The 20,662-nt window shown below is 50.5% G+C and overlaps 1 protein-coding gene across 1 annotated transcript in view; it reads right to left on the bottom strand.

Annotated features, from left to right (window-relative positions):
• CCDC13 (coiled-coil domain containing 13) overlaps window positions 1–20,662 on the bottom strand; it is a 51,929-nt gene that overhangs the window by 3,558 nt on the left and 27,709 nt on the right. The window contains exons 8-14 of the mRNA XM_029940399.1: window positions 19,112–19,273; window positions 16,240–16,416; window positions 14,853–15,059; window positions 12,595–12,728; window positions 11,999–12,082; window positions 9,590–9,712; window positions 432–586 (exon numbers count right to left, since the gene is read on the bottom strand). Coding sequence (XP_029796259.1) covers window positions 432–586; window positions 9,590–9,712; window positions 11,999–12,082; window positions 12,595–12,728; window positions 14,853–15,059; window positions 16,240–16,416; window positions 19,112–19,273 — 1,042 coding nt within the window. The remainder of the gene's footprint in view (window positions 1–431; window positions 587–9,589; window positions 9,713–11,998; window positions 12,083–12,594; window positions 12,729–14,852; window positions 15,060–16,239; window positions 16,417–19,111; window positions 19,274–20,662) is intronic.

Raw genomic sequence — 20,662 nt, 5'->3', positions numbered from 1 at the left:
GAAGCCCGGTCCCCAAGCCTGTGGTCCCGGCCCTGCTTATGCTCTACCCTGTCAGCCACTGCTGCGGTCCTGGCTTCCCAGCAGGACACCTCTGCCCCACGACCAACTCTGAACAGAGTCAGAGTCAGCTCTGAATAGAGGGTTAAGGGCTGGGGTGGGGGTGGCATTGCGGGTGGTAGCAGAGGCACTGCCACTTTTCATAAGGGTGCACAGGTGGGCTGGGTCAGGGCCACGGGGGCTGATGGCCTTCGGGGGCTCCTGTTCTGAGGCCTGGGGAAGAGGACACCCACCCCACGGGCAGGGGGAACTCCGCCCTGATGGAGGCCTCTGCTTCCCACATTCTTATCGAAGGGGCTGAAGAGGTTGCCACTGATGACGGCTCCCCCGTTAGCATCAGGCCCCTGCTGCTGGGACTCTGGGCCAGCCCCTACCTGCTTTGCTCCTGGGGGCTGCTCTCTGGGAGGCTGGCGTCTTCCCAGGCTCCAGGCGCATCTTCTCCAGGTGTTGCTCCAGCACCACGGTGCGGAGCCGCTCCTCCTGCAGCTTCTTCTCGGATTCCAGAAGCTTGCTGTGGCTCTCCTCCACCCTGGTGATTAGATAGGAGGGGCTTCCATCCATCCCCCCACCCCCACCCCTGGGGCAGTCCCGCCCCACCTGCTCTGGCTCTCAGAGAGGTGGGCACATCATGTCCTGGGGGTGACTTGTTCTTTATTTTTACCGTAGAAACACAGGAACGTGTGTTTAAAAACCATGTACTTCTTTCTGTCCAAGGCTCAAAATGAAAGCTTGCCAGCCTCCCGCACTCCTGCCCACTCCTATCTCTGGCTCTCCAGAAGCAATCACTTACATTTTCAGCTGTTTCTCTGAATATTTACTGCCATATTTCTACAGATGCCCACGCTGCTATTTTTAAGGTTTAAATATAATCTTTCAACTTCCTGTCATGCAAGAGGAGAATTTAGGTTTTTTTGGCCTTCTCCCCTTACCAGACAGAATCACCCCTCCTCTTCCCAATGTAGTTACATTACCATTTCTCAGCTGAATTAATAGTAGGTGGTGTATTAGTTTTTCATTGCTGCTGTAACAAATTACCACCATCTTAGCACACTTATCTCATAGTTCTGTAGGGCAGAGGTCCAACAGGCTCTGTTGATTTCTCTGCTCCAGATTCTGGTGTTGCCTGACCTGGGTTCTTACCTGGAGGTTCTGGGGGGAAAATCCACTTCCAGGCTCATTCAGTTACTGAGAGAATTCAGTTCCAACTGAAGGACTGAGGTCCCTGTTTCCTGCTGGCTGTTACATGGGTGATTTGCATCTTTCAGAGGCCACTTGGCCCTCTCCATCTTCAAAGCCAACCAGCCACCCTTAGCATGCTTTGACTCTCTGACTTCTTCCATGGCATCTCTCTCACTGACCCCAGCTGGAGAAATTTCTCTGCTTTTAAGGGCTCAAGTGATTAGATTGGGCCCACCTGGTAATCCAGGATAATCTTCCTATTCTAGGGCCCATAACTGTAATTGCATCTGCAAAGTCCCTTTTGCCACATATCATAAAGTAGTCACAGGCACAATAGCAGGGAGGGAAGGGCACAGGGGACAGAATCCTGTCTACCACGGGTTACATTAGAGCAATTGTTTAGACATGTAGCATGGTAATGATCTTATTTTCTTATTTAATTTTTGCTTTTCTTGGAGTTAGTGATTGCTTTCTGTTTATTATTATTTATTGTTACTATTCATTATTATTTTCTATGTGACCATGATGAGTTCATGGGAATTAAAGGCAATGCTATTCAGCCATTTCACACGAAGGATTTGATTAATCTCACTGGGGCTGGGCCTAAGGTCTTTACTGAGGCCAGAAATGGCATTTCAGACTTTTGTGAGATGAAAGGCTCAGCTAGAAGGCCAGGACTCCCTGAAATTTAACCAAAGCAAAGGGCTGCATACACACATGCAATTGGAGTGGAGGTCTGGAAGTTTACGGTGTCGGAGGAAGTGGTAAGAGTCAAGAAGAAGCAGAAGGGTGACAGTTGTGAGCAGTACACAACCACTAACACGGAACTGCCCACTAACACAGTTATACAGCTGCTGACATGACTGGTTTAAGTATGTTCCTTGAAACTTATTTTGCAAAAGCAAAAAAAAAAAAAAACAAAAACAAAACCTAGAGGTCCATCAACAGGGGAAAGACAGAGCAAGTGGTAAATATTCATACCATGGAATGTGATGGAATACGACAGGCTGTGCTGTTGCAACACAGTGGCTGCCAGCCCTACGTCCACACGTCACTGTGTAAGTGGAAATTAGTGAAGATGAAATAAAAAATTCTGTTCTTCAGTCACACTAGCCAGCGTTCAAGTGATCAGAGCCACGTGTGGCTGACAGCCACTGCATTGGACAGCGGAGCTTCAGAACACCCCCATCGTCATAGAAAGTTCTACCAGACAGCGCTCCTCCGGCAACAAGAAAGGAGCAGGTAGAGCTACATGTACAAACAAGGGTCTCCAGGTTGTAAGATTGGTGAAGAAACAAACAAGTGCCACAAGAATATATAGAAGGTGATGCCATTTATGTAACTGGATAAAAATGTCATAGTGGATTAACACAATAAATATACTCCTGAGCCATAAAAAGGATGTGTGCTGACGTGAAGAAGATGCCTGAGATATGTTACTGAGGGAAATAAGTAGCAGAAGATTATGCATAATATATGACCTAATTAAAAAATTTATAACAGATTAAAAATTTAAAAACAAATAGATACTGTGCTAATGAAATTCAGCCAATGAGCTGAAAGCAGGGGTCTGTAGCAGTCACTGACTGTCATCTGTGGGGGAGGGACTTTCATTTTCCTGTCCTGTGTTTCAGTAATAATGTTCACGTTTGTTTAGGTTTATATTCTATTTGTGATAGGGGAAATAAGAAACTAACAGCAAACACCATATAAATGCTAGAGCGCATTATGCAGTCTGACAGCATTTAGGAACAATTGAACTTGTGGTTTCTCCTCCCAAAATGTGCCATACTTGAGGAATCTTGATAAATGTCACTGCCACCCATAGAGGTGCTTGGTCTAAAAACCGGACTGTCATTCTTGCCTTCTCTCTTTCTTGCTGCTTTCAGCTTCCAATTTATGATCCGGCCCCACAGCTTTTCTCCCAAACACACACCAAAGCCTGGCCTCTTCTCACTGCTCCACCCGTGGCCTCGTCTGGGGCTGCTCCTCCACTGGCCTCTACAGATTTTACTTTCTACGCAAGACTTCTCACTGGTATTCTGAGTATTCTCTTTTGACCAGTCTGTATTCTCACCGTTTTATTCTTCTTTAACCATTAACTGGGCCAACTCAGCCAGAGCCTTGTTTGACATGGCTTTCTAATAGCTCCAGACATCAACCTCATGACATGCCAGGTTTTTTAATTTGCCTTTTTACTTTGTAATTGATTTTCATTATATTTCAAGAGTCTGACCCAATTGACCCAATGGTGGCATAAAGTGAACAATGTTAAGTAAGGCAAGTCATTAGTGAATGTTTTCATGCTAAAAATTTTGTTTTCAGGAGGACTGTAAGTGCGGGGATGCTCAGATAAGAAGGTCCCCATGCCCAGGAAATACTTTAGTATAAATGATACAAGACCTTTATGGAGACAAATGTATATAATATTATATATTAAATACATAATACTACATACATAATTCGTAAAGAGTTCTTTACAGATGTAAAGAAAAAATATAAACAACTCTCTTTAAAAATGTGCAATAGCATGAATATATATTTAACAGAAAGGAACATGTAACAGGCTAGAAACATGTGAAAAATATGCTCATCCCCACTTTTAGTTATAGCAAAGTTGATAAAAACAACTGTGAGATAATACTGTTAGTCTGGCAAAAATGTTGTGCACTGGTAAAACTTTGTAGAGGTAAGGCTATGGGGAAATGGGGGATAATTTGTTGGTGGGAATGTAAATGAACTCATTTTAAAAGGATAATCTGCCATTATTTATGAACATTTAAATGTACACATTCTTTGATCTAGTGATTGCACATTTAGAAACCTAACACGATATACTCTTAACAAAAATGTGTTTAGTGTGAGTCCACCTTTTAATAAACATGTATGTGCATATATGCATACATATGCATACACACATAAACACACATTTGCATATACATTGTTGGATGTGCAAAGAAAATATTTTAGGAGTTCTGACAGTTCTTTTCAATGAGAAATGGGGAGTGGCAGGTTAGAAAAGGAGGCTTTTTATAATAAGTAAGTATATGCTTGTAATAGAAAATCTACTAAAACTTCCAATCACATAAAGCAAGCATTTTAAAAAATGTTTATTTATTTATTTTGAGAGAGAGACAGAATGAGCAGGGGAGGGGCAGAGAGAGAGGGAGAGAGGGAATCCCAAGCAGACTGCGCTCTTCGCGGAGCCTGACTTGGGGCAGCGGGATCTTGACCTGAGCCAAGATCAAGAGTCCAATGTTTAACTGACTGAGCTACCCAGGTGCCCCATAAAGCAGGGATTTTGATGCCAATGTTGAGTGTAGAAGCTGTAACCTTGGGCTCCTATAAGGCAGCAAGCTGCAAGGAAGCTCTCTGTATAATTCTGGAAGCCTTAAAAGAATGCCTTATTTGCAATAAGAGACTGAGACCAAATCCATCCACAAGCTGGGGAAGTGGTGAGGAAGCTTGTAGTCTACCAGGCCTTCAATGTGTTGGTTGGGAAGCACCAGTCATGAGAAAATTGAAACATAAGGCCAGCATTACAGGTGCTCAGGAAATCCTAAGCCAGTAAATTAGCCCAAAGTACCAATCAGAGACCACTGAAACCATAAAGTTCCACAGAAACGAAAGCAGAACCATTTTGTAGGAGCACTTTCATAACTCAAGGACTCCCCCAAAAAGAAACAAACAACCCTGGAGACAAGCTCACAGAAACAACACAAATATACAAAACACATGGAGAAATAATTCACCAGGAGGGGGAGTCAACAGACATTACTCAGGACCCTAAGGAGTAATGAAGATGATAGAGCAAGTTTCAAGGGATGAAGTAGGTTTAACATTATTACAAGGAGAAAAGCAAGAGATCTTAATGAAAGGACAAATGCTATAAGAAAGAGAAGAGGAGGAGTGCATGCATGGGTCAGTGGGTTGAGCGTCCAACTCCTGATTTCAGCTTGGGTCATGATCTTGTGGTTCGTGAGTTTGAGCCCCACACCAGGCTTTGTGCTGACAGTGTGGAGCCTGCTTGGGATTCTCTCTCTCCCGCTCTCTCTCTGCCCCTCCCCCTGCTCACTCTCTCTCAAAATAAATAAATATTAAAAAAGAAAGAGAACAGGGGGTTTTACACAAAAAAGAATGGCTAAGATGAAGATTACGATTATTAAAATAGGTTTCATGGCAGATGAAGTACAGCTGAAGAGATTTAATGAGCTGAATGCAGATTTGAAGAAACTATGCAGTCATCAGCCCAAAATATTGAGAAGGTTTATTTTATTATTTTATTTTATTTTCAAAGTGTATTTATTTTGAGAGAAAGAGAGAGAGAGCAAGTGAGCATATGTGCAAGCAGGGGAGGGGCAGAGAGAGAAGGAGAAAGAGAATCCCAAATCCCAGGCAGGCTCCATGCTCAGCAGGGAGCCTGCCACGGGGTTTGATCTCACCAAACCCTGAGATCAGACCTGAGCCAAAATGGAGAGTCAGTACTCAACTTAGTGAGCCACCCAGACACCCCGGTGAGGCATTTTAAGTGAAAGGAACAGAAACAATGGGGAGAGGCAAGGTATGGAGTGATGTCATTGGCAACATATAGATTGAAGTGTTCAGAAAGAAAAAGCACACCAGGTCCTAAGTAGGAAAAATAAAGCAAGATAAAATACCTAGACACATTACAGTGGATCTTCAAAATACCAGAGACAAAGAGAATATCTGAAAAGACACCTAGACAGGAAAGACAACCAGGAAGGAGCAACAATCAAATTGATAACAGATTTCATTTTGGCAACAATGGATGCTCGAAGACAATGGACTTTCATGGCCTCCCAGTGATGACAGGAAGTACCCAGCTACCAAGAATTCTTTGCCTAGTGAAATTCTCCTTCAAGAGAAAGGCAGAATAAAGATTCCAAAGTAAATAAAGACACAGGGAGTTTACCATCCACATGGTCTTATTGAATTAAAGGATGCACTTTGCTAAGAAGGAAACTGAACTCAGCGGGGGAGATTGAGAAACAAGAAGCAACAGTGAAGGAAGACATTTTAAAATATGTTGGCCAAAGTAAAGGAATACTGACTAATTTTTTAAAAGGTGAATTTGGGGCACCTGGGTGGCTCAGTTGGTTAAGTGTCCGACTTCAGCTCAGGTCATGATCTCACGGTTCGTGGGCTTGGGCCCCACATCGGGCTCTGTGCTGACAGCTCAGAGCCTGGAGCCTGCTTCGGATTCTGTGTCTCCCTCTCTCTCTGACCCTCCCCTGCTCATGCTGTCTCTGTCTCTTTAAAAAAAAAAAAAAGGTGAATTTGGAGGGTTAATTTCAGAGGATTTTGAAAAAAGACTGCAATAATAGACAAATATTAGAGTCCAGTAACTTAAAAGACACAAAAAGGGGAATCAGAATTAAACATTCTAAATTTATCGAGGTGCCTGGCTGGCTCAGCTGGGAAAGTGTGCAACTCTTGATTTCAGCATTGTGAATATGAGCCCCGTGTTGGGGTAGAGATTACTGAAACAAACCAAACCAAACCAAACCAAAACTTTAAATGTCTCCTATTGCTCAAAGGGATAATAAAGAAATCTACTGTCTTTAGACTTGCTGAATTCTATGTTAAAAGAGTACAGGTAACCACTAAAAGAATAGAGATATATAACTTTCAAACTTGTATAGAAGAGAGGGAAATAAAACCTGACCTATCCAATATAAAGGAGAGTGGAGCAAAGAAAAATCATGGCAAATAGAAACATTAAGAGGATCAAACTATTTATAAGTATTATAAAAGTGAAAATGGATTAAAATCACCTCCTCAAACACAAAATCTCAGATTGAATTGAAAAACAAAGCCAACTATATGCTTTTCTAAAGGAGACGAGCTTAGTGACTTCTGTCATGGCAGACTAAGCCGACTAGCCCCTCCTATTGTAAACAGCTAGAAAAATGGATAATATATATAAAAAATACTGTTTTCAGACACTGGACCGCAGGTCAGGAGACAGAACACTGGACACAGGAGGTGAGAGAAGGGAAACTGATGACCGGCTCTATTTTTGCCTTCCGTCTACCTGCACCAGGTGAGGGGGGATCGGGGACCCCAAGCAGAGCACATTGGTCTCACTGGGCTGGGGACAGAAGACTGGGGAATTGCAGGGGGTCTGAGGCAGCTAGGAGTGAGAGGGTGAGTATGAGAGGGGGAAACCCTGCCTCCCTGCCCCTCCCACCACTGCCACAAGACCAGAACAGACTTGCCAGAGAAAGAAAGTAGAACTGGGGATCTCAGAGAAAGGCAGGTCTTGTATTTTGGGGTGAAAAATCCAAATACATTTGGGAGGGCTCTGAATGCAGAAGGAGCTTGGGCCCTCTTTCCTTGTTAGAGCCCATGGAGACAGCAATGCCCCAGAGTAGAAATGGCCATGTGTTTTGGCTAATGGGCCGAGAGCCACAGAGAGCTCCCTCATACCCTAAAATGACACAGAGCAGCAGAGTGAACCCTAAAAGGTCAAGGGTATCAGCTGAGAGAAAAACGCATACTTATGACTCTGAGAGTGAGCACCTCCTTAAATTTGGTGCTCTGAGTGCCTTGCTCGTGCCACCCTAGCCCCAGGTCTGCAGGAGAGAGGCCCTGGTAGACGAAATACCACATGGAGAGAGAGGCCAGTAAAAGAGAACTAAGGTGCCTCTGCTGACCTTCCAGCTGAACAGGGTCATATGAGTGATCCTGGCCAGAGTTATGTGGGACAGAATTACCTAGGTTACCCACAGAGCCACGAGAAAGAATTAAACCATTGTGTGTGAAGCCACGAACTTTGGAATGTTTTTTACAAAGCAATACATAACCAAATCACTTTCATGCACAAAAATCCCCAAAATTCAGGTGAAACTCAAGGGAAATTGGAGAGGAAGCCTAAATTGAGTATGTTACTTCCCTTTGGTAGACTAGAGGCTTGTGCTATCCATTACATTTCAATTACAGAGAGAAAAACTAATGTGACTTTTCTCTTATCCCTGAGTATATCTGAAGTTTGTATCTTCTCTATGTACTACATGAAAAGAAAACAACTATAATAGTTCATCACTTCTCACTGCTTCGGGAATGGCCATTCATCGACTACTTCCTAACACCCCTCACTCCTTCTTAGGTAATGGTACTCGATTTTCCCCGTGGCAAACTGCCCCTCTTCCATTCTGTGAGCACCTGGAGGTACTTCTAGTCAAGGTGACATGCCTGTGTCTAGGGATGGACATAGGAGCAACCCAGGCCAGCTAGACCTTCTCTCCCATAACCCACTGGCATAAGAACTGGAAGCCACTGGGCCTGTGTTATTCCAGTGCCCCAGGAGAGACACCCATGGTGACCTGTGACCAAGATTCCCCGATTTCCTTAGGATCCTCTCCTGCCCTGTCCTTTAAAAAAATTTTTTTTAATGTTTATTTTTGGGAGACAGAGAGACAGAGTGAGCAGGGGAGGGGCAGAGAGAGAGGGAGACACAGAATCTGAAGCAGGCTCCAGGCTCTGAGCTGTCAGCACAGACCCAGATGTGGGGCTCAAACCCACAAAGTGCAGCATCATGACCTGGGCCGAAGTTGGACACTCAAACAACTGAGCCACCCAGGCGCCCATCTCCTACCCTATCCTTTAAAATCTGCCAGCACCTTCCAAAAATCTGTCTTTCCCTTAACTTACCAGAAGTGGTTTCTACTGTCTGTCACCAAAGAGCCCTGGCTGCCTGCCCTGTTAGGGCAAGAACTCAGTGGTGTCCTTTATATTTTTCAGTGTTCAGGTCACATGAGTGGGCCATGTGTTGGCCTGAGTACCTGCAATTCTTGCCAAAAGGGTCACTTGAGTGAGGAGCACTGATTTATCTGAATGGGAGTCTGTCAACAACCCCTAGGAGGAAACCACACCTCCTGGTCCATCTGTGAGTGGCTCTCTTCGTCTTTATAATTCAGAAGTCAGTTTAGCCTCTGTCTTCCCACCAAAGTCCCCAGTGGTACAAAGTGCAGTGTCATGTTCATCAGAGATTTCAACTATTAGTGGATTCATCTGATGACTTAACTACTCCAGAGAGCCTCTCCCACCATATGTCCACATGCATATAGTAGTTCCATTGGATACACATAGGACAGGGTAAACCACAAGAATGACAATATGGCCCCAAGGCCCTGGGGCACTTAGTTGAGCACATAAGTGATGACTGGGAATGCCCTAGATCAACACTGTGGGAGCCAAACTCTCCAGGAAGGTGGGCCCAGTCGCAGATGAGGCCTGGCCCCTGTCCAAGAAAGATGCCCTGGTGCCGGGCTGTCCACGCCCCCCACCCATGTAGGCCCATGAAAGCATGTCCCTGGGTGCCATATGTTACCGTTTCTGTAGGACAGTGACAAACTCGGTGAGCCGGTCGCGCTCCACCTCAGCAGCCTGCCAGAGGGCCTTGAACTCTGTCACTTGTGCCTGCCAGCCCTTTTGTTCTGGGGAGTCCGAGAACCTGGGGACCAGGGTGGGTGCAGAGGGCAGAAGTCATCGGAGGGCCTATCTGAAGACACACACTTACCTGTGATAGTGGGAGGGACTGGAAGAACATTCAGGGACCCTCAGAGACAGCCACAGAGGAGGAAGCCAACCCAGCCCTTCCTGGCCCTGCTGGTCTTCCTCCTCTGGCTTCTTCTCAGCCCACTATTCCCGTACCTGCAGACGTCTCTAGACCTCACTTAGCTGGCTGCACAGCCAGACCCCACTAGGGCTAGAGCTGCATCAGCACCTCTGTCCATCCAGTCCCTGGAAAGGCCTAGAATTAGGCTGGCTGCTATGGAATTTGGCCCTTGAGGGCCTGGGGTGCCTTGGATATGTGTGTGCCCAGTGGCCTGGCCACCATGCCCATTGCCGGCTGGGCCCAGCCTCTGTCTCGCTATCGGCCTGTCCCAGTCCTCCTGCACCTCCTGCCTTGGCCTCAAGCCCAGCACACTTTCTGACTTAGTCTGTTTTCTTCAGTGCTCATCTAGCCTGTCACTGCTCCCCTCCTTGCTGCTGGGCCTGTCTACCAGCCCCTTACCTGCTGGCTGGAGCCCAGAGAGAAGGTACACTCTGCCCCCCACCCAGCCCCCAGAGCCCACTTGTGAGTCCAAGCTGCTCTCTGCTTGGCCCTCATCTTTCCCCCTGAGACCCTGGTGACCCTGGGTTTGCCCTTCTGGCATCGCAGGACACATGGAGAGCTGGGCTGCAGTGTGCGAGCCCAGAGGCTAACTTGTTCTGTGGTCTTGGGCAGGTGTCTTTCCCTCTCTGGGCCTAGGTCCACCCTCTGAATGCTGAGGGGCTTTGCTGCGATGGACCCTGAGGCCTGCAGACTTCTCCATGTTCTGACTCCTAAATATACGTTAAGGCTTTGCTGCTCAAACTACATGGTCACTGAATCAGTGCCCGTAGACCCAGACCTGCTGAGTCAAGACTGCATGTAACCCGGCAGGTTCCTGGCTGGTCTGTGACACATGGTTCAGGAAGTTCTGAGCAAGCCACCTCCACGATTTTCTAGTGGGGTGTGTGTGTGTGTGTGTGTGTGTGTGTGTGTGTGTGTGTGTGTGTGTAGGGAAAGCTGCAGGAGAAAGGGACCTGGCCCCCTCACCCCTGCCCTCCTCCCAGATACACCATCACGGTCACCACGCCAGCCCCGATTGACACTCTCCCTGTCCTGTCACTGTCGGAAGAGGTCTGTATGTGAAGGTAGGGCCCACCCTCCGTCAAGTTCAGTAGCTATTTGTATAGCATGTGAGCCAGCGGTCTGGACAGCTGAGGAGCACACCTGCTCCTGCTTCCCTGTGGAGTGCGATGGTGATGGCCACACAGGCCTAGAAGGGCTCTAGAGGGCCACCTTGTCCTTCTTCCTGCTCCCACTACTCTGACCAAAACCTCAGAGACAGAACCCATCCAATCTCCCTTGGCACCAGGAGGTCTCCCACATTTGGAAGTGTGGCACGTTCCCTTGTTGCTCAGAGCAGCCCACTCTCCCCCCAGTGCCCTTGTGACCCCAGGCTGATGGGTGGGGCAGCTGCAGGGCTGGCCTTGGCCCGTGGTGTCTGTGCTGTCACACATCAGGCCAGAAGTGTCTGAGGCACCTAGGAAACAGCATCTCGGAGAGGATGGATGCTCAGAGCCATGGCGCGAGTCAGACGTGGACTAGGGCTGCTCAGAGTCCTGGGCCGGAACCTGAGCTGACCTGCCGTGGTGGCGGGGAAGGGGTCTGACGGCAGGGGCAAGGCTCCAGTGGACAGTGGGCAGGGCTCACAACAGGGTTCCAAGGCAGGACAAAGCTACCATTTGTCTGCGAGCTGGCAGGGAGAACAAAGGACCCATTTAAGCCTGAGGCTTGATTCTAACAACAAAGAGGGGACCAGAGAGCTGAGGGGATATCAGTGACTTAAAGTGCTAACCCATATGACATGAAATTCTCCCCCTGGAGACCAAGTTTCAGTGGGGAAGAGAAGGCAAGGAAAGGCGTTGGGCTCCAGGTCCTGGAAGAGTCCTTGTGTTAACTCTGCGGTAGCAGGACAGGACACTGGACTGCAAGTCAGAGGCTGAGGCTCTGGGTCTGAAGCCAGTTGCTCTATCACCTTGGAGAAGACACTGGGCCTCCCTGACCCTCCATGTCCTTACGTAAACTTGGAAGAGTCCTTCCACTTGGCTTGGCCTCAGTTTCCCCTCATTCTCATGGGATGGCACAACTGGCTGAGCGATCAAGGATGGGAAGGACTGAGGGGGCTCTGAGATCCTGGGTTCGTACCTGGTTGAGGCCCCATGCGGACTGGGCAGAGAAGGCCACGTGAGAGCAGATTCCACCAGCGTGTGGCCCAGGCTGGTCACGGAGCTGTGTGAAGGCAAAAGGGGCTCATCACCATGGGAAGACCGGCTGGGCCCCACTGGGGAGGAGAGCAGGGCCTGGCCGGGATCTGGGGAGCCCGAGGCGGTGTCCAGTGCTGGTCCTCACAGCAAGCCTGGCAGGGCAGTCCTGTGGATGTGCTACCCTTCTTTCCAGAGCTCTTGCTTGCTCAAAAAGAGACAGAACCAGGAGACATCAGAGCCTTGAGCGATCCAACACAGATGTGTTTGAGAATCCTAGAAACAGGTGCGTTTCAAGGCCAGCTCAGAGAGGATGTTACAGGGAGCTGCAACCAGCCGCCTTGCGGGAATGATACCTGGGCCTAACAGGCTCCTCCATGCAGACGGAGGGCTAATGGAATAGGAGAGGCCCACACACTGGAAGGACAACAAATGGCACAGTCGTCTCAAAATTGCACCCACAGCTTCCCAGCAGAGGCAACCTATTTTCTGAATAATTAATATTCACTTATCAACCCCTCTATCCCACTTTTTTCTTACCGAGAAGATCCAAGCCTGCCAACGTGATCGCCTGCTGAGGCTGGGGACTGGCCCGGGTCCTCCAGGAACTTAGTGTAGGTGGGGTTGACCTCAGGCCCCCTGGACCCCTCACCCACTCCTTTATTCCGAAGATACTGCAGGGAACAGACATGAGTTCAACTCTCAGCGCTTTGGCTCAGAAGCCTGGAGAAGGCAGGAGGGGGCCTTGGCTTGAGTTCGGGGCTTTTAGGGGATATGAAAGAGGCTTCTTTTCAGGAGTGAAAAGCGAGGCTGTTTGGTGAAGGCGCTCCTTGCATGATAATGACATCTAATAATGCCTCTCTTCAGAAAGGGAGCTACATGGAGCGAGGTGGTGACTGGGCCAGGAAGCTGTTCTACATTCAGGTCCCAAAGGGAAGTGCATGGCCTTGGATTCAGGCCAGATCAGAGGCTGATGTCTTTGAGTGGGCTCCCCTCTCTGGGCAGCCCCACCCACATAGGGTGAATGCCAGGTGTGACTTGAGGCTGGCTGCCTTTGTCAGCGGGAGACACTTGGACTTTCCAGACACCTGGAGCCACAGAAGGTGTGGCTGGGCCACAGCGAGGGCCAGAAGTCTTGGAGGGAGGCTGGGTTTCTCAGGCCCCCTTCCCTCTGGCCACCTCCTGCTTGGGATATCTGGTGAGGCTGGACTGAAGAAGGAGCACTGGAGGAGCCCCGGCAGGAGGTCAGGTCATCAGGGCAGACAGTTGGTGTGAGTCCTAGACAACCTGGCATGTCCCCAGGCCTACCCATCCTGAGACATAGGCACTAACTTCTCTCATGGTCCCCAATTGATTGACGGCCTTTGGGGTAAGAATTGGGTCTCTGTTATGTGCCTAGAGCCAGGACAGTGGTGAAGTGAAAATTCTGGAATGTTCCCTTGTGCTCCTTGAGATTTCACTTCCCAAAGGGAAGCAAGGTGAGGACTTAAAGGCAATGCCCTCCCTCATGGCCGCACATACTCTGTCCCTAGGTCTTTGTTAACCCTGAGCTCTTTCCCTTCAGCCTCGTGGCTACAACATTTTCGGCCACAGCCACTTCTGAGGTCCCAGTCCGCCCTGGCCTCTGGGGATGGACAGCTTCGAGACAAACCACCAAATGAGGCTGGGGCTGAGGGGCTCCTGGGCCCCCAAACTTTTGATTGGACCTGGATACCTAGGAAAAAATGGCAGGGCTGGTCTGTGACATGCTTTTGGCTGTCGCAGTCAACCTGGCTGTGAGGCTTCTCTGTCACTGGGAGACTCATGTGCCTGTCATGGAATTCTTTCTCCTAGAGGCCACCAATTCCCCACCCCTCTGAGCACCAGCACGACTGCCACAGAAAGGAGCCACAGAGAGTCCATGGTTCCATGGTGCCTGACCCTGGCAGCCCTGGCTGTGCCAGCAAGGCGCTGCCAAGGAGCCCCCTTGTTAGACAAGCATCAAGCACTTATGAGCAGACTGGGGGCTCAGTTTTGTGCCTGGCAAGGGGGCATGTTCAGGGGGGGAAAACAGAAAGATGATCACAGAGGGTGACAAAAGTTTGGCTTGCGGGGTGCCCAGGGAGTTAGGAGAGTGCCCAGAAAGGGCATGTAATACAGAATGCAGGCCTTGGGGCTCCCTGGAAAAGCTCATGACTAGGTAAGGCCTGAAGCTGGGGACCACTGACCTGGCAGTGGCAGTGGGGGAGGAAAGGGAAGGCATACACTTCAGGCTTGTGCACAAGCCTAGCATGGGGACTAAGTAGGGCCATGTAAGGAGCTAAATTGTGGCCACATGGCCAGGGTGTGGGAGAGAGGGAGGGGTGAAGAGAAGATGCAGGAGGGTTGGCAGCAATAGCTCCTCCCAAGTTGGATGGAGTGTGGCTCCTTTCTGCCCTCCTGCTGCCTGGAATGGGAATGTAAAGGCTGGCACTGTAGCCACCATCTTGGACCATGAGGATGAGAGCCACAGGTGGGGAGGGAGACTGGAGGCTGGAAGGAGCCTGGACCTTTGAGGAGTGAGTGAGGCCAAAGGGGATGCGGAGCCCCAGGCAGGTTTTAGGCAGAGAAGGGGGACCGTCAGAGGAAAGAGAGGAATGCGTGAGAACGGGAGGGAAACCAGGGGAAGCAGAGGGCCGAAGTGGGGCTGGGTAGGGCAAAGCGTGGTCCCAGTGAAGGCCGGTGGAAAGTGGAGGTTGCTGAGATTTCTCTGGATGGTGGAAGGGTTGCCAGGGCTCAGAAACGGATGCCAGGCCGAGCCAGGCCAGTGCACGGCTCACCTGCACACCAAGTTGGCCGATCTCCAACTCCAGCTGCTGCACCTTGGCTTCCCTCTCGGCCACCATGGTGCGCAGCTGGGCAACGAGGCTGCTGGTCCGCTGAGCCTCATTGCTGACCTGCTGGTCCAGGCGGAGCTGGGACGCCCGTGTCTTTTCCTCCTGCAGACTCAGGCTGCCCAGGATCTCCTGTAGCTGCTTCAGTTGGTCCTGGGGGGCCCAGCAGGAGGGAAGATGATAGATAGCATTAGCCGTGACCCCTGGCAAGGCAGGACAGGGAAGACTGCCTCCCCTCACCCATTCCCTGTTCCTGCAGGAACCTAATAGTGGGGCACTCCCTGGTCCCTTGGGAAGCAGGAAAGGCACCTTCCTTGCCTGCCCTCAGCAGGGGCTCAAACCAGGCAGGTGGGAAACATGGTCTTTTCATGTCGTCAACTTCTTTGTCTGAGATTGGGCCAACAACATCCAAGGGGCTCTCAGGACAACAGAAAGCAGCTCAGATGGTGCCCCTCAATGTGGGAGATATTTGAGTAAAAAGAACCCCTATCTCCCTGCTGGGAGATGGCCTTGAAGGCAGTACCTGCACACCTTGCCAGGGATCCCTCAGCACCTGACCAGGGCCCCATCTCCTGCAGATGCTCCCAGGAGACTACTGGGATGGGGACTTCACCTGCAGGCCATCAGAAAGGACAGGGCAGTGATTTGGAATGGGGCAGGGGGCTATTGTCCCCAACTCATAGCAGAGGAAACTGAGGCCAAGAGAGCCCAAGGGCACCCTGCTATGGCAGGGCTGGGGCTTGTCTGTAGCTTACCTCATGCCATCTGCCATAACATATGGTGGCACACAGGGACCTGAGGGGACATCCAGCTCTACACCTTATTTAGAAACTGGGAGCTGGGGCTCAAAGAGGAGGTGCAACTGACCCAGGGTCACACAGTGAGGTGTCTGCAGATTCGGGTAGAGCTCAGGTCTCCTGTGCTCCACCTACCACCCCGCCTGGTGAAGTTACTGTGGATGAGGGTGGGGCCTGAGCAGCACCTGTGTCCCCATGCACCCCAGCCAAGCCAGGAATGACCACCTCAGGGGCCTGGGGCACAGCTTGGAAGTCAGGGCCTAAAATCCCAGGGCACCTCGGGTCCCAGAAAGAAAAGGCCAGGCTGGAGTCAGGAAAGCTGTGTGGCCTTGTCTCTGAGCTGCCACTGTCTCAGAGCTGTCACTTTGGGGCTGGGGCCCACAGAGAGGTGATGGGCTTCTGGGTTACACAGGTGGCATTCGGGGGCAAGTGAAGGCTCACTCTGGCAGGTCTGGGTCATGGGCTTCTGGGCAGGGTGAGGGCCATGTTTAGGGACGTGGCCTGGCTCCGGGCGGGCCCAAGAGGCTGGGCCATACCATGAGGGCGTCGATGAGCTCATCATCATGCCTGCCCTTCTCCACCAGCGTTCCCATCTGACTCCTTAGGGTCTTCACTTGACTTGACAGCACCTTGTTCCGGGACTTCACACCCTCGAACTTCCTTTTCAGTTCTTCAAGCTCTCTCTGGAGGCCATCCCGCTCGCCCACAAGTTTCTGTAATCAGGAAGTACAGTTGTGGGCAGTGGGGCTCAATGGGATCTCGGCCACATCTGGTCCCTGCTCACAGGTGAGGCCCAGAGCTGGTTCCCTGGCTACTAGCCCTCGCCTCTTGGGGGTGTCAGGTGGGCCCACAGCCTCCTGCCCTTGCCCTGGAGCATGTCAAATGTCACTAATAGAGGACAGAACTCCTCCATCAGCCTGCGAGCGTCGGCCCTGCCAGGGTCAGACAGGAGAAGAAACGCACTTGGCAGCTCTGGGTGTGTCTTCCAGAGAGCACGGCTGTCCCCACCTCTCAATCCCTGCTTGAGCTGAGGAAAGAGAGAAGCCATGCTTTAGTGAACAGCACCAAGTCCAGGGTTCAAACTGAAGTGGTCGTCCCACCAAGTGCTGGAATGAAAGTAGGTGCCACCTCACCATCTCGCCTCACCGCTCCACGCGCATCCCCCCAACGGCATGGACCGCGCCCTGCGCGCGTCAGCTACAAACTGGCCAGTCTGGTGCTGCACACACCTTTGGAGTCTCCCCTCCCCTCCTCTTTGCTCTTCTTCCTTCTCAAATACTTCCCGCGGGCTTACTATGTACTTAACATTATTATAGGTGTTGTCCCCAAGGGGGACAGTCTTTGTTCCCAAGGGGCTAACATCCTAGCTGGGGAGACAGATGTCAAATGATGACAAGTGCTTATTGAAAATTGGAGAAGGGAATGAGGGGGAGTTGAGGGAGACAATGGCATGGTCCAGTAAGTCCTCTCTGAAAGGTGACATCAGAGCAGAGCCTAAAGGAGGTGAGGGTAAGAGCAAAGGCCCCGGGGTAGAGCGTGTATGGCTAGAGCACAGTGAGCCAGAGGAGAGTCCAGATTAGATAAAGTGTCTGAAGCTGAGATTGAGACACTGAGAAGGATTTGTGGCAATGGGTGACATAATCTGCTTTGGTCTTGAGGGTTAATTATAATCGGAAAAGTGTTTTCAGATCCCCGCGGATGTGACTTATAGAAATGACAGATAGTAGAAGATGGTGGATCTAGAAGGCCTCCGATCTTTGCAGGGGGGGCAGCCACTGACCCCCGTTGCTCTGCTGCCTCACCTCTAGCAAGCATCTGGCAAGGGAAGTGCACACAGCGAATACCTTCCTTCTACCGCACTGCCGCTCACGGTTGGCTCAATGACCACCACATGCTCTGCTCTGTGTGAATGTAAGTCTGAGCTAGGTGCACTTCCAGCCCGACATTTTCATGTCTCAGCTCCCCACTTCCCTTGGGTCTCCTCCCTGTCTCCTCTACGCACCTGTGACACTCCCTGGAAGTCCTTCACAACTCTTCTGCTCCTCCCCCGCCCATCCCGTCACCGAGCCCTGGGAAATCGACCCTCAAATGTTGCAGGTGTCTGGCTTTGGGATATTGTCCTACTGCCTTGGCTCAGGTCCTTAGTTGTGTCTCAGGTGGATTATCGCTTCTGCCTCCCATGCCTCCTCCAACCTGGCTGCCTATATCTGACTACGTGACCTTCCCCAAATGTACAGTGGTCCACATCCCTCCACAACTTAAACCCCTTCAAAGATAAAAGCCTAAACAAGCCCCTGGCTGGCACACAAGGTCCGCAAGGATCTGGCCCTGCCTGCTTCTCCAGTCCCACGTTCCCTCCTCACACCTGATGGTCTAGGATGCTAGGGGTGCGACATAGTGATGGTCACAGTGTTCCTCGCACTGGGCCTGACCTGGAGCGGGCACTCACAAATGGAGTCTTCCAATGACAAGGTAAGGCTTCACTATTTAGAAGCCCCTTGCCAGGGCCGGTGAAGGGGGCCTGCCCAGCCTCCCAGCACCCCGGCCTGCTTCTCCTTCTACTGTCTGTGAGAAAGACCTGCTTGCCACTTTCACGCCAACTCTTGAGAGGCTGAGTCATCTCTCAGACCTAGGGGTGGGGATCTATCTGAAGCCTGGCCAGTCAAAGCATCCTGCGCCATAACGGCAGTGACTGACTTGGGGATGGGGACACGGCCTAAGCTAGCTGGGTAGCATTTAATTCTGGGGCTTTGTTGGAACTATTGGGAAGGAGAAGCCCTTTGTTCGTGGGGTCTGGGCTGGAAGACAGAAGCCGAGATGACCAGGCTTCTCCCCACAGGAGGGAGTGAAGCCTGTGTGGAAAAAGTGGCTAAGACCAAGTCCCCAGATTCCCGGACCCATCGATGCCTCTAGACCACCTCTAGCCTGTTGATCTATATGGGCCAGTACATTCTCTGTCACACAAGCCTGACAGCTTGGCTTCTGCCACTCCCAGCACGGCCAGCAGGAGGCAGAGTGTGGTGCCAGTGCCAGCTTGCCCTCCTTCCTGTGGCTTGGAGCGCTCCTCCACGGAGCCCAACCTGACCCTGTCACTGGGTCATCACTCTGGGTTGTGACATTCTCCTCTCCTTTTACAGTGACAATTTCAGCTCCAACATCTCCAGGACAGCCAGGATGGGGCTACCTAAAGCTCATGACACAAGCTGAGGGTGAGGACCCTGTCGGGCAGTCCAAGCCAGATTGACAGGATGTGAGGAACAGGCACTAAGGTGTCCCCAAACCCCAGGTGACTCCTGCCAAAGGGGTGACCCAGAGCTCATGAGCACATGGGCCTTAGAGCCCTGCAGAGGTGGTAATGACCTCCCAGCCCCACATGCCCGACTAACCCCTTCCCTGGCCATGAGTTACCTCCCAGCCCTCCTGGTTTCCCCTTTCCAGGCTGCGGATCCTCAGCAGGTTTTTCTCCTGGGCAGACAGCTTCCTTGGGTCTGGATGGACACACGGCTCGTCACTGGACACTCCTGTAGACTGGCTCCGGGTCTGTCCCAGCTGCTTCTCAAGCTCACGAACCTGAGAGTGATAAGCTCATCAGGGGTGCCCCTGAGGTGCAACAGGAAACCCCACTAGCAGAAGCCCCACAAGAGGGACACGGAGGTAGGGGAGGAGTCAAGCGGCATCTTGAGCAAAATAGGGGAGGACCCAGGGAGGGATTTTGTTTGAGAAAGAGAAAAATCACCCCATCCCTTAGGGGCTATTTGAGACCAAGCAGCGGCTGGGGGGCTCCAGGAACCTGGGAGGGAGAGGAGGGAGGATCTCAATACAAGGAAGAACTCTCTAACAGATGGGTCACCCAAAATTGGGAGGCTGTGGGTTGCTGGCCACTTGCAGGAGGTGCTGCAGAGGGAGGACAGGGTTTAAGAGCCGAGAGACCAGCTCAAATCCTCACTCACTGTGTGACTGCAAGCAGAGTACGTAGCTTCTCTGAATCTCAGGTCCCTCATCTGTAAAATGCGCCTAAGGCTACACCCTGTATAAAGCTATAAGGATTGAGTATCCTAAACTTGTCTGATCCTGGGAACCCCAAGATACTTCTTAGAATGACACTCCAGATCGACAAGTCAGAACTCCAGGGGAAGGTCCTGGGAACCTGCATTTTACATGAGTGCTATGGTGATTTTTAGGATGCAGCAACTTTGAGAAACTCCAAGGTGGCCCAGGTGGAGTCCTTAGCACATGGTCCAGCACTCATAGGCTCTCGGCCAGTGGCAGGTGGATGTCACCCCACAGAATGACGGCTTTGTTGTACTGGGGTTCAAGTGAATAATGCCTAGGGTCCTTCTAACCCTGGTTTCTATGTTGATACATAAATGATGGAACATCATGGGTAAGCCTATGTGGGGGCAAAGTTCACTAGGATTCCACAGCATGGTTTTGAAAGCACATATCAGCACCCTCACACGATGTTGTGTGGTAATTCCAGTTAAGCATTAGAAAACACAGTATGAAACTTTTAATCATTTATTTGTACAGCTTAACAACGGTAACAGGAAACACGCTGAGTGCTCATTACGGCCAGGAACTGTGCTGGGTGCCTTACAAATGTTATTTCCTTTAACCCACAACATCCTGTGTTTTACAGGTGAGGAGACAGAGACACAAAGCGACAAAGTGATTTATCCAAGGTCACCGAACCTATAGACCAGCTACTGAGAGAAGACTCAAACTGGGGTCTTCTGAACCCTGAGGCCATGCATTGGTCGTTAATTACAGTTTTTTGGAGACTATCCCCGCTTTTGTGCTGGCTTCAGAGATCCCACATGAGGCCCTGAGGACAAAAGCTACCCACAAACTGTGAACTTGAGAGTCATGTGCTTGGCAAACGTGGAAGTTACACACCTACTCATGTGTTTCTTGGTGTGAAGGCGAAAAAGGAAAATAACCACAGCTAACCTTTTACAG

Source organism: Suricata suricatta, chromosome 5, assembly GCF_006229205.1.
Source record: "Suricata suricatta isolate VVHF042 chromosome 5, meerkat_22Aug2017_6uvM2_HiC, whole genome shotgun sequence".
Lineage (NCBI taxonomy): Eukaryota > Metazoa > Chordata > Mammalia > Carnivora > Herpestidae > Suricata > Suricata suricatta.
This window is presented reverse-complemented; position numbering and strand designations above follow the sequence as displayed.